The sequence below is a fragment of the Peromyscus californicus genome, unplaced genomic scaffold (assembly GCF_007827085.1).
Source record: "Peromyscus californicus insignis strain IS unplaced genomic scaffold, ASM782708v3 Scaffold_2__1_contigs__length_46816999, whole genome shotgun sequence".
In the NCBI taxonomy this organism is placed as follows: Eukaryota; Metazoa; Chordata; class Mammalia; order Rodentia; family Cricetidae; genus Peromyscus; species Peromyscus californicus.
In genome coordinates, this window is record NW_026294540.1 from 10,704,892 (window position 1) to 10,717,395 (window position 12,504).

Consider the following 12,504-nt stretch of genomic DNA (forward strand, 5'->3'; position numbering starts at 1 on the left):
CCAAGGCAGTCTTCTGATGCCCCCACTTTACAGATGAGGAAAAATGAGGCTCCAAGAGGCCAAACCCTTCCTAGCCATTTGACTTCAGAGTGCAGGCTCTCTGTCAACCACAAAACACCAAGCTCTCCTGGTATAGGGAGCTTTCCCAGGAGTCTGAGGTAGGTAGGACCTTCCTCCATAACCACATAGGAAATCCCCGACCCCATCTTTCTGGTGGTTTCAACTGGTCCTCTCTCCCCAGCCACTATGAATCAGGGAGTCCTAAAGTCTGTCTGCCAACTAGCTCCTATTCATCCTACAGAGCCCAACTGAGATGTCCCCATCCCCAAGAAAAACTCTATCTCTGGCCACTCCTCCTGTGTTAGGGTGTCTTGACTGAGGCCATTCTCCTGAATTTCTTATCTGTTGATTTTCAGAGATAAGAGTCTTGCTGTATAGCCCAGACTGGTCCAGAACTCACAATCCTCCTGCCTCAGCCTCCCAAGTGCTGAGATCACAGGCATGCATCACCACACCTGGCTCTCCTGGACTTCTTATTAAGAACTGCTGAGACTGGCTGGCATTTATGTAAGTGTGTGTATGCCAGGGTTTGGGGGCCAGCGGACATCAACACCCAAGGTGTCAACTCCATACTTGCAATGGTACAGTGTCCACTGTACATGTCCTCTTGTACACATCGGCCACCCCTGGGTCTTTCCACACCCAAGCCAGAGCAAGTGGTGTGCACAGGCCACTGCAGTGTTCAGGAAGTTGAGATTTCAACGCTCGTACCCAGTCAGTGGACGTGCAGAACTTCCCCTGGATATTTTCAGCTCTCCTGGTTGCAGCTATGGACATAGAACCTATACCAATACAGAAGCAGGAAGTCCTGACGCCAGAAACCACAGCAGCTGCCCCTCACGGGACCTGTTGGGTGCTAGGTGATGGCTATGCCCACTTCAGCAGTTATCATTCACAGAGGCTACGCCCACCACCCTCAGGCTGCCCAGGCAGCCGTGGGCTGGGTAGAGACCATCCTCAGTGTATTTCTCCGGCAGGGCGAGTGGGGCTGAGATGGAGGTAGGAACCATCCAGGGAGGGGCAAAGGCAGAATAGGAGCCACAGGACAGGTGCTCCATCCAACCGAGGTCCTCCCAAAGTGCAGAGACTTTCATCCCTTTCTTCCTGCGATCTCCAAAGGCGCTGCTTCTCACCACACACATACACACACACACACACACACATACACACACACACACACACACACACACACACACACACACACACACACACACACCTGGGCCCAGCACACCTTGATTCTGAGTGTGGTGAGGGGCACTATGGAAGCCTACGTGAAAGTCCCTGGAAGGTAGGGAAGGATGGCTGCTGTCATTTCGAAAGCCAGCTCCTGTAAGGGTAGAGGGGACCCAGGAGGTATCCAGCTCCAGTGAGATGCAGGGAGCCTTGGGGACAGCAGAGGGGGCTGAAAGGCAGGCCTGGAGGCAGTGGGGGTGGGTGGGGAGGCCAGAAGCAGACTGGCAGGGAGGCCTAAGACCTGGGGAGATAAAGAGAAGGTGGGGACCCAGTAAGGGTCAAGAGAGAAAGGCCTTCTAGATAGGGAGTAGGGGAGAGATAGACATCTCAAGAATGGGCAGGTGTGTGTGTGTGTGTGTGTGTGTGTGTGTGTGTGTGTGTGTGTGTGTGTGTGTGTAAGGGGAGACAGTTTCAAGAAACACACACACACACCAGACTTTGGCCCAGTGCCACTTCAAAGCAAATGTACATCCATATAGATATGTGTATGTACGAATGCATGCATGTATATTCCCTTCACAACCCAGCTCTTGGGTGATTTTTGTGGGGTGCCATCCCCCACGAGCCAGGACCCAGAGGTGATTAACAAAGGAACCTCGGTTTCCCCTGCCCCCCAACACACCCCGTGTTTACTGATCTCTGCGCGCGCACACGAGGTGAGCCCAGCTGAATGGCTGATTTCCCGGGGGCTTTAGCTCCGGCTTGCAGCAAAGTTGTGAACAAAATGACCGGCCATGCATTGAACTGGCTTACACAGCTCTCCATATGGAAATGAAGATAATCCAGGCCTAGCTTTGTGTCTGGGCTAAGGCAGGGGAGCCAGGAGGGGAGCAGAGAGGGAGGAGGTGAGGCTCCGCGGCCTTTCAGGAGGATGTTCTGCCTCGCGAGGGGGGGAGGGGGATTCAGCCAGATTTTGTTGGTCAAACACTTAGGAAGACGTCTTCCTCCTCCTCCTCCATGTCCCCACCTCCCCCACATGCCCAGCTTCGGCGGCCACCCGGTCTCAGGACCTCAGTGCCACGTAAGGCTTGCTTGGGGTAGGAAGGTTTTAGGCAGCAGTACAAAAGAGGGGGGATTATGGGTAAGGTCAGAGGGCGCAGGGATTAGAGATAGGAGGTTTTAAGAGGGCAAGGCTCCAAGAATGCTTTCCGTTTCTATGAAGCTTGTGTTAATTGATGGGGGGGGGGGGTTTGTCCCTCCCCGCCAAACTTCTCCCTCAATCTCCTCTGCACACTCAGAATTGTGCCTCCGCCTGACACCCATGCTCACCTCTTTTCTTGTTCGTTCTTGTTCATCCTTTCTTATTTGTTTCTACCCACAGCCTTTCTGGGTGTGGAGGATGCAGAATGAGAATGGGCCAGGCCAGGCCAGGCCAGTCAAGCCTGGATGTGGACTCTGGATTCATGTTGTGTCCTTTGCAACCACACAGACAGATGGATGGGCAGACACACACACACACACACACACACACACACACACACACACACACACTTACTTGGGGGACTTGTTTAACCATTCTGAACCTTAGTCTTCTAATCTGTAAAATGGGACTAAGACACCATCATGGCTACTTGGTGATTTTTTTTTTTTTCATTCGGGAAGGAGTGAGGATGCTAAGGAAGCCCCAGAGGGAATCATGTAGGACAGTAAGGTGGGACAGGGGTGGGACAGGATGGAACCTTATCCCAAGGGGAGTGCAGAAGTCCCCTGACAAGAGGCAAAAAGACGATCGATTTGCGTTTTTAAAATATTTATTATGTAGTTAGTGTGTGTGTGTGTGTGTCTGTGTAAGGGTATGTGCATGTGGTAGCAATTGCTCAAAGAGGCCAGCAGAGGGCGTCAGATTCCTGGAACTAGAATTAGAGGCAGCTGTGATGCTCGTGATGCACTTGATGGGGGTGCTGGGAACCAAACTCGTACACTTCCACCAAGCTCCCTTAAGCCCTGAGCCGCCTCTCCAGCTCCCACTTGCATTTTTACATGGTCCCTTGGATGCCAGGTGGAGGAGGGGACACAGGAGCTTGACTGGGCAGCAGGACCCAGGCTCTGGGGCCAGGGGACAACTGTGTCAACCTCCTTCCTCTTCAGAGAGGAGCAAGGCCAGAATCGGATGTGCACCTGTCAGTGCCAAGTAAACTGAAATCACATAACCTCTCTAGACCTCAGTTGCTCTGTCTGTGAAATGGGGACTCGAATAACTGAATAGTCACAGAATAAGATGAGCCTGCCTATGTAAAGAGCCTGGTGATGGCTAAGAAGGCTAAGAGCTGATGAGATCCGGCAAGATGTTAATGAGCGTCTTTTGTAGGATGTAAAAAGAGAGGTTCATGGTGAGAATAACAAGTGGGCAGCTGCTTGTCTGACAAAATCCTCTCCTACATCCCTAATTTCCCAGAATCCCCCCAGGCTCCTGTCTCCCTGTCATCTCTCCACGTGGTACATCTCATTAAGTGGCCAATAATTGAGTTCAACTTCCAGTTCCGGGGCAGTTTCAAGACCTCCCCCGACTCTTGCACTTCTGTGGGCTGCTGTCACCAGGGTTTGATCAAATTAAATACAAACGAAAGCCACCATTTTGCTTCCTGGTAAACTATTTCATTGTGGCTTTCTCCTCTCCACCCTCACTTGCTCTGGAAACACCTGTTGTGACGGAAATGTGTTCTAATGGTGACTGGCCCTCAAGTTGGGCCCCCTGACGACTTCGTTGAGCAGGGGTGCCCCAGTCGACTCATTACCAGATGAGGGAGATGAGTGAGCCTTCCCAGTTTTAACCACGGGATCATTGGACCATTTGTTACCCAGAATGACCCTGCCTGTGCTGACTGATACGACCCAGTCCTGCCCGAAGGCTGCGATCTGAAGCATCGCCTGGACCCCCACCACCGCTGAGTGATCAGCTCTAGCACCTCCAAAAGTTTCTTCCCTTTCTCTACCTCTAGGGCCTCAGACTTGTGCGGAGTCCAGCACGGAGTCCAGGCAGCGGGAAATGAAGGTTCTAGACCGGGCCCCAGCCGAGCCTCCTCCTCTCCGTGGCTCAAGTCCAGAGCCATACATCTGAGTAACGACACCCACACAGATGCAAAAAAGAAATAAATACCAGCGGGTGGGAGACATCCCAGAGAACACATCCCCTCTCTGCTAAGGAAGGGACATGTCACTCTAACCAACAGCCACCGCCTCCTCACGCAAAGATTCTTCTCTGGTAAGCACAAAGAAACACTTGAAACGCTGAGAGCGGGTCTTGATTTTTGTTTTTAAAGAATGAAGAAAATAATTACTCGATTCTAAAGGGTTTGCTCGGTGGCATTGTTCTTTGGGAGATGGTTGACTCTTGAATTCCTTTGTTTTTCCTTTTCTTTTTTTTTTGTCTTTTTTTTTTTTTTTTTTGTCTTTCTTCGGTTTTGAGTATTGTTCAGGGGCTACAGCTGCATTTTGTACTAACTGCTTCATTTGTGTGACACTCATGGGTCTCTCACTTGGAAAAGCTAAGAATGTGTCCTCCTCACTGTGCTTCCTAAGATGCTCTTGGGTTTGTGGGGGGAAACAGAGTCTGGTTTGTGGCCCTGATAGCAGAGAGCTGGAGACCAGAGAGACTGCGAGGGCCGTAGGAAGGTTCCAGAAACATGCACCTTACAGCCCAGCCAAGAAGCAGCGTGCATGATCAGCTCTTTGCTCCACACCCAGCAAGCCTAGCCTGGAAACCACTCCAGAGTTCTCCTGCATGGAGGCCCGTCGAGGCCCACGCCTCACAGGGACCACAGGACAACCAGAAGTGACATTGTGCAGCTTCCCGGTTGGGCCTTGAGGGTCCAGGGAGCCTTTCTTTACCTCCTTGAAGCCGATCCTGAATGAGGACTCTGACTCTCTTGCTAGAGAGACCATCATGGAAGAAAGAGAGTCAAGACTCTGTGTGGGAAGGCGGTGGGGGAGGACCAAGCCAGCCCTGCCATAGACTGTCCTAGCTGAGGTACCAGGCAAAGTGACAGCAGTCTTCTCTGTGTCAACCTGCCTAGAACCCTGCAGAGGAAAGGCAAACCATTCCATTGGCCTCAGCAGCTCCATGTGGCGCTGGGTGACCATGCTCAGCACCATAGGCGTGTGTATATGTGTGGAGGCCAGGCGACAACCTGACAACATTCCATGGTCACCATTCACTCACCTTGCTGTGTGTGTGTGCAGCTATGCATGCGCAGGCCATCATGTGTATGCAGAGGTTAGACGTTGACATTGGGTGGCTCTCTCTAGTGATCCCTATCATATTCTTTTTAAAAACAAAATTATATTTATTTACCTGTGTGTGTGTGTGTGTGTGTGTGTGTGCGTGTGTGTATGTGTGTGTGTGTGTGTACATGTGCATATGCCGTGGCATAAAAGCAGAGGTCAGAGGAGAACTTTGGGGAAGGGCAGGAGACTCAGCTTTCTCCTTCTACCATGTAGGCCCTGGGACTCGAACTCAGCTTGGTGGCAAGCACCTTCACCCACTGGACCATCTCCTGGGCTTAGAATTCAGGACCTGGGTTTCTGTTGCTTGGTGACTATTTCAGGCCAGCCAGCTACTCATCCTGACTCAGCCCCTTCCCTCAGAAGCAGTGAGGGCAACTGTGGAGTATTTACATTGCCATTGGCCAGGCTTTGACGACTCGAACTCTCAAGAGTCCCCGTTATTACCCTGGGATATTCCCTCTTGATTCATTTCTGGTCCCTATAATTCGATTTCAAGATCCTAAGTACAACCGGCTTTCTCGTTCCGCCACTGACCGGCCATTGGCCTTGGCAGTCTTATTCTCCGATACAGGCAGATTTGAGAGCAAACTCTCACAGACCCAAAGCCCAGGGCCCACTTGAGTTGGTCAGAATCTGTGGCCCACGGGCCCCAAATCCCCAGAAATCTCAAATCCATACATGACTTAGTCTCTGGGATTGAAGACCTTTGATCCTCAGTCCCACCTAGTCAAAGAGACTTTGATTGGCAGAGGTAGGCCAGTCATAGGGAGTTCTTAAATCAGACCCCTGCAGCCGGAGTGTGTGAATCCATAATCCCTAGCGCGGGCTGGAGTGCGCGATACATCACCATCCATAACCGTAATGCAGCGTCATATATCAGCCGCCTGTAATAAATAGCAGATCATCCGCTCATCATATTTTATCATATATCATGACATCGGCTCCCAACATCATATTTTAAGTGATTGACACTCAGCATCTCCCCCTGAGAGGAGCATCCTCAGGTGTGTTTGTCTAAAAAGTGCCGTGACTCTTGTTCAAAGATGAAGAGTTTCCCACAAGTCCCCGGGGCTGGGCTAGCTGGCGCAACAGGCTCTGAGGCGCCGTTAAAGCCAGACACACAGGAGAGGAGCTGTGAGAGATGCAGGACTCCAGGGCTTGCACTGGCCCGCGGACTCCATCCGGTCTGGGAGCAGAGTACTGTGTGAGGAATATGGGGCCGAAGCCGTGGCTCTACTGTTAGTGGGCCTGCCTAGCAGGCATGAGGCCAGGGCTCTCTCGACAACCCCAGCAATCATAAAAACAGCATGGTGGGGATCGCTCCCATCATCGCGGCACTGGGCCAGAAGTCAAGGTCATCCTCAGCTACATGGTGTGTCTGAGGCCAGCCTTTCCTACCCGACAATGACCACGATGTACGAAATGTACACAAATGTGTGACTACAAGCACATGTGCCTGGAGAGCTAGGACCCAACTAGAACCTCTCACAGGGCGACGCCGCACACACTTCCAAGAGAGAATCTTGGAATCCCCAGAATTCACCATTCTACTGGGTGCCTGCCACCCATTTCTACTCGGCTGTTTAGCTGGTAAAATTTAAACCACCCCCCTCTGTATCTCTGTCTCTGTCTCTCCCCCTCTCTCTCAATCTTGCTATGTTACCCAGACTGGGCTCAAACTTACAATCCTCGTGCCTCAGCCTCCTGAGTGCTGGGCTGACAGACATGAGTTACCAACATTTGCTAGAAAATAGAATTATATACTCAACAGACATATAATAAATAAATAGATAAATAAACCTCCATTCCCCAGATCTGAGCCTCAGCGCCATAGACTCTTGTGCTGAATGATTCATTTCCTCATTGCAGAGCTGAGAGTGGGATCCAGGTCTTGCACAGGCCAGGCAAGCCATGCCCCTGTGCTGTGCACTATGGGGCGATCAGCAACCTCTCTGGTCTCTACCCACAACAGGCCATTAGCACCTCGCTTCTCCCCAACTAAAAATGGCTATGATACTACCACTGTCCCCTGGGTGAGACATGTCAAAAATTACCCCAGGATTGACAATTATTGTTAAAAAAAAACTTGTACAGGTTTGTTCAGGTCCTTTCCTCAAGCTATGAACCATCAAACTGGGTGGAGCCACTGTCCATCACCCTCCCTCCCCTTGGCCAAGCCCCTGTGTGCCCTGCCTGTACTGGTGGCTGAGCACATGTGTGCAAGGTGTATGTGTGCGTGGTGCCCACAGTAATTCTTTTATCTTCCCCTCACACCCTGGGCATTATGGGCATTCATCAAAATAATTGACGCGGATGAAATTAGCACTTCCTGCTATGTCGACCAGATAAACTTTGGTGAATATTGATTCCGCACAAAGAAAATGACATGTGCTTGGGTCTAACCCTTTATCTGGCCGGGCCAGGGAATGAGACAGGAGGGGGACAAGGCTGGCCGCCTCTGGTGGAGACGCAGCCTTAAGACTTACTTTTATCTCCCCCTGAACCAGAGGACAAGCTCAGATAAGAAACAGGAGCGAGACAAAGTGCAGCCCCAGCAGCACTGGGGAGATCTGCAGAAGGCATCCGGGCTGTCCTGGGGGACCAGGAGGGAAGCTGGTGCATGCGGAAGAGGGGGGGCGGGGCGGGATGGAAGACATAGGCTGGTGCTGGGGATGAGGGGCTGTGTGGGACACCATTTTTTGGGCACCAGTCACAACCCAGTTCCTGCAAATAGGATGAGCAGCCAGGCCAGCTTGCCGGGGAGACTGTATGTTTTCCCAGGATATGAAGGGTTTGATGCTAAAACCAAACAGCCCCAGGTGAGCCAGGGAGCCAATCCCATTTTAGCCTTGTGGCCTTGGGCAGCAGGGCCTGACTTTTCTCTGAAAGAGTGACTGAGGTGAGGACCACCTGAGCCTGGAATAGAGGGAGGTTAGAGCCCCCCTGAAACACCTAAGTAGGTCAGCAACAGCTCTGGACCGAGGCTGCCTTCTCCAGGAAGCCCTCCTCGCCTATCCCAGCTCCACGCTTTCTTTCTAGAATGCAGCAGCACTAGCTTGGTTAGTCAGGACACCCTGGGCCTCCTTCCCAACCTGTTGTTTGGAAGTAAGGAACTCATGGCCTCCCTACCAGATATCTAGGTAAACGAAACCGATTTGTGTTCCTGTGATTCCCAAATTCACTTCCCTGGAGGCTGAGTAGGTGGTGTGCCTATGTGTGATATTTCATCCCCAGCCCGGCACAGAGCAGGAATAGTGGGGCACAGCTGTGACCCTAACACTTGGGCAGTGGGCGCAGGAGGATCAAGAGTTCAAAGTCATCCTTGGCTACATAGCAAGTTTGAGGCCAGCCTGGGCTACTTGAGAACCTATCTCAAAGCAAACAGACAGGGCCAGAAAGTAGCTAAAGGCGCTCACCACCAAACATGACAACATCATTTCAAGCCTCAGGACCCACACAGTGGAAGGACAACCGACATCTGAAAGTTAAAAAAAAAAAGCTGGGCGGCGGTGGCCCACGCCTTTAATCCCAGCACTCGGGAGGCAGAGGCAGGCGGATCCCTGTGGGTTCGAAGCCAGCCTGGTCTACAGATTGAGTTTCGGGACAGCCAAGGCTACACAGAGAAACCCTGTCTGGAAAAAAACAAAACAAAACAAAAATTAGAACATGCCTGGCCCTTGGCAAGGGTTTGCCTCTTGGACTGAGTCAGAGCTACTGGGTTGCTTGATGGCTCCCATAATAGGGGAAGTACCACCGTGAAGTGGTCACCTCCTCTCAGGTGCCCTCCCTGATTGCCTGGGTCCACAGAGAACTCCAGTTGTGAAGGCCCAGAATGCCCAGCTTCTTCCATAAGAAAGGGGGAAGAAGTGTATGGGGTTGAGCCATCCTTGCTTACCAATCTCCAGGCCGCCATCCAAGGCCATGTTCATGGCCAGCTCGGCGGAGACAATAACCGTCTAGTGCTGGCGGCGATGGTGGACGTCAAGAACTGAGTCCCTTCGTTACCATGGTAATATTCTAGAGCCAGGAGCCCAGCTCAGTGGTAGAGCCCTTGCTGGGCATGAACAGGGCCACAACTAGGTGACCCAGCAGGAGTCCCTTCATCTCCCCAGGAGTTTCTTTCCCTGCAAAATGGAGGTCCCATCCCTGTTTCTCTGAGAGTTGAGGGGGACTGGCAAGCATAAGAGGAGACTGGTCTAAGTCCTCACAGGGGTGGGGTGGGCAGTCGGCAGAGTTGCATGGAGGTGGGACTCAGCACCCCTCTGCAAAGGAGGAGACAGGGTTGGCTGTGTCTAATACCCCTCTGGTCTGTCCAGGTCTTGGATTTGAGAGTCGGGGCAGGGGGCCCGCTTCACCCCTGTCCAGCTCCCCCAGGTGAGCGAACTCAGCTAGCTGTGAGAACACCCAGAAGCTCTGCCTGCCCCTGCCCGCTAGCTGTCACTCCACACCCACCCCCTTGGCCATTTCCCACTTGGTGCCAGAGCCTCGAGTCCCAATGGGGGGCCACGGGGCTGCAGCTAATTGCAAATCGCTTCTCAGAACTCCCCCGCTGTTCGGCTAAATTCACCGGAACTAATGTGTCCCGAAACAAATTTCACAGAAGAGCGGGGCAATTACATGATATTTAGCTCTCCTTCCACGTCCCCCACCCGGGGCTTGGGCCAGGGCGGAGGGGACTGAGTGGTGGTGGGGTACACACTGCTCTCCCTTCCCACCTTTGAACCCCACCCATCTGACCTTCCACTCTCAGATCTTATCACGGCTTACACAGGGCCCCCCACCACCACCAACAACATCTCCACCCCTGGATCTAGAAGCCGGTTCAATATCAGTGACATAAAAAAGCCCTTGCTCTGAACTCAGACCCAAGTTCAAATGCCAGCGCTGGCACTTACCAGCTGTGTGTCCTTGGTCAAGTCCCTTAACCTCTCTGGGCCACTGTTCCCGGCTCTCTGCAATGAGGGTGTCACTACCTAGCTGTCTTTGGCTGCCCTGAAGAAGAGACAGAAAGACAGAACTAATACGTGTCAGGAGTGGGGGCTGAGGGTGGGAGACTCGCATGTAGTAGGCCCTCGGTATTTCTAGCACGTAGTAGGCCTTCAGTAAACATTGACCACCTTCATCACCCACTTCGATTAGTCTTTTTTTTTTTTTTTTTTTTTTTTTTTTTGAGTTCAGGTGAACCTGTACCCAGTCTGATCTCCCAAAGCAAAGAGCCAGGATGCCGGCCTCCCCACCCCCTTCCCATGCCTATCAGCCACTTCCACACCGCTGCAGCATTTCCCAGAAGTCTGTTTGAGAACCTCCCTCACTTTCTTAGTTGATTTGAGTCCCACAGCCACATGACCAGCTTTCCAGCGTGGTGTTCACGCTGGGCAGGCTCGGACCTGTACTTGACCTGCAGTGGGTGGGTTTCGCTGGGGCCGGTGGGGAGACCACCCCTTCACCTTCTGGACAAGGTGACATGCCGGCCTCCAAGCAGGGGAACGGGTCGAGGACACTCCCCCGGATGACGAAGTTCACGTGACCATTTATTTTCTAATTCCTCACCCACCCACCCACACAAAACTTCAAAGAATCCAAACAAGAATCCAAGGTCAAGGGTTAAATAGGCCTTCCAAACTCTCCAATTGGTTCTAGGCCCTTTACAAGGGATGAAAAAATCCAACGGGGAATAAGAGACTACCAGGCACACTTACAATAAGAAAGACTATACTCGGAGTCCTAACACCTACCCAGGGGCAACCCTGAGACATGATACTTGGGGTAAGCGGCCATGATCAAACACTCCTGCTGGGACCAGCCAGTGCAAAGGCCCTGAGGCAGAGTGGCTGACCGTGAGGCAGATCAAGAGTGGAGGAGGTAAAGGACCTTGGCCAGGTTGGGGTTCTGAGGGGCAAGGGAGCCCTTTTGATAGATGCCAAATACAGAGAACGGGTAGGAAGTGGGGACCAGAGACCATCAGGGAAGCTGGTGTCCAGAGTGGCAACAGTGAGGACAGGAGCTAGAGCATTGACCACACATGACCCAGCCTGACCCGTCTTGGACCATGCCATCACCTAACGGTGATGCTGCTCCTCACAGGGAGAGCAGAGCTCCAGCGAAGGCGTGTGCCCCAACTCAAGCCTCAGAGCACAGAGTATACGCCGCTCATCATTTCAGGGGAGTATTAGCCCCTAATTCATCCTCCTCACCAGTCTGACCTCACTGCTGTCCCTTAGGGTTGCTGACAGAGAGAGTCTGGTAAAGCAGGGAGCACCCTTGGGGGCCCGGGCTGCCACTGTGTCCCATTGGTGAACCAGGAGTAGGCAATATATAAAGCCAGCGTGGGCAGCGGCAATTCCACCTCCCCGTGTGCCAAGCAGCATGCCCAGGATATCTACGGAAGCTTCCATTCCACCTCCAGCAGGAAAAGAAGGGAAGGTGAAAAGCAGGAGGGGAGCGAGGGAGGGAGAGAGAGAGAGGGAGGGGAAGAGGAGAGAAAGGCAGAGGGAAGGGCTACCTGTAGATAACCTGGGTCGTCCCCCCACACACACACACACATACACACCCTCAGGGCTCTACCTCGGGAACCTTGAGGGTTCTGAGGACAGAGGTCCCCCAAGGCCGTCTGAGAATGGTTACAAGGTCTCTGGCACTCCCGGAGTCCATTTTCTGCCAGGCACTATTTGTCCCCCAGTGTCCCCAGCGTCTCCCCAAGCCAGCCCACGTTCTCGGGGCGGGGGGGGGGGGAAGGGCGACTCCCCCCCCCCGCCCCAGCCCTCGGGTGAATCCTGTGACTCTGTGCACAGATGAGTGAGTTGTCTCTCGCGACCCCACCTGCCCTTGGCTAAATGAATGCAGTGTCAGCCCAGATCATTCCACAGTCATAAAGATGATATACGTATATAAAAAGTGGGGCGTCATGGGCGAGGGGTGGGGGAAACGGTGGTGAGAAGGTGATTACAGAAACAGAGGCGGAGCTGGCCGCCTGCTTCTTATCTCCCC

The 12,504-nt window shown here is 52.7% G+C and overlaps 1 protein-coding gene across 2 annotated transcripts in view; it reads left to right on the forward strand.

Moving 5' to 3' along the window:
- The window catches only part of Rbm19 (RNA binding motif protein 19), a 216,391-nt gene that overhangs the window by 174,294 nt on the left and 29,593 nt on the right, over positions 1-12,504 (forward strand). Inside the window, exon 24 of one of the 2 annotated variants that reach the window (XR_008222017.1) lies at positions 4,233-4,495. Coding sequence is in view for 1 of the 2 variants with exons in the window: in XM_052755199.1 (XP_052611159.1) it covers positions 4,233-4,351 (119 nt within the window). In the remaining variant the exon portion in view is untranslated. Of the gene's footprint in view, positions 1-4,232; positions 4,598-12,504 lie in introns of those variants that run through there. The other variant, XM_052755199.1, reaches the window with a different exon arrangement.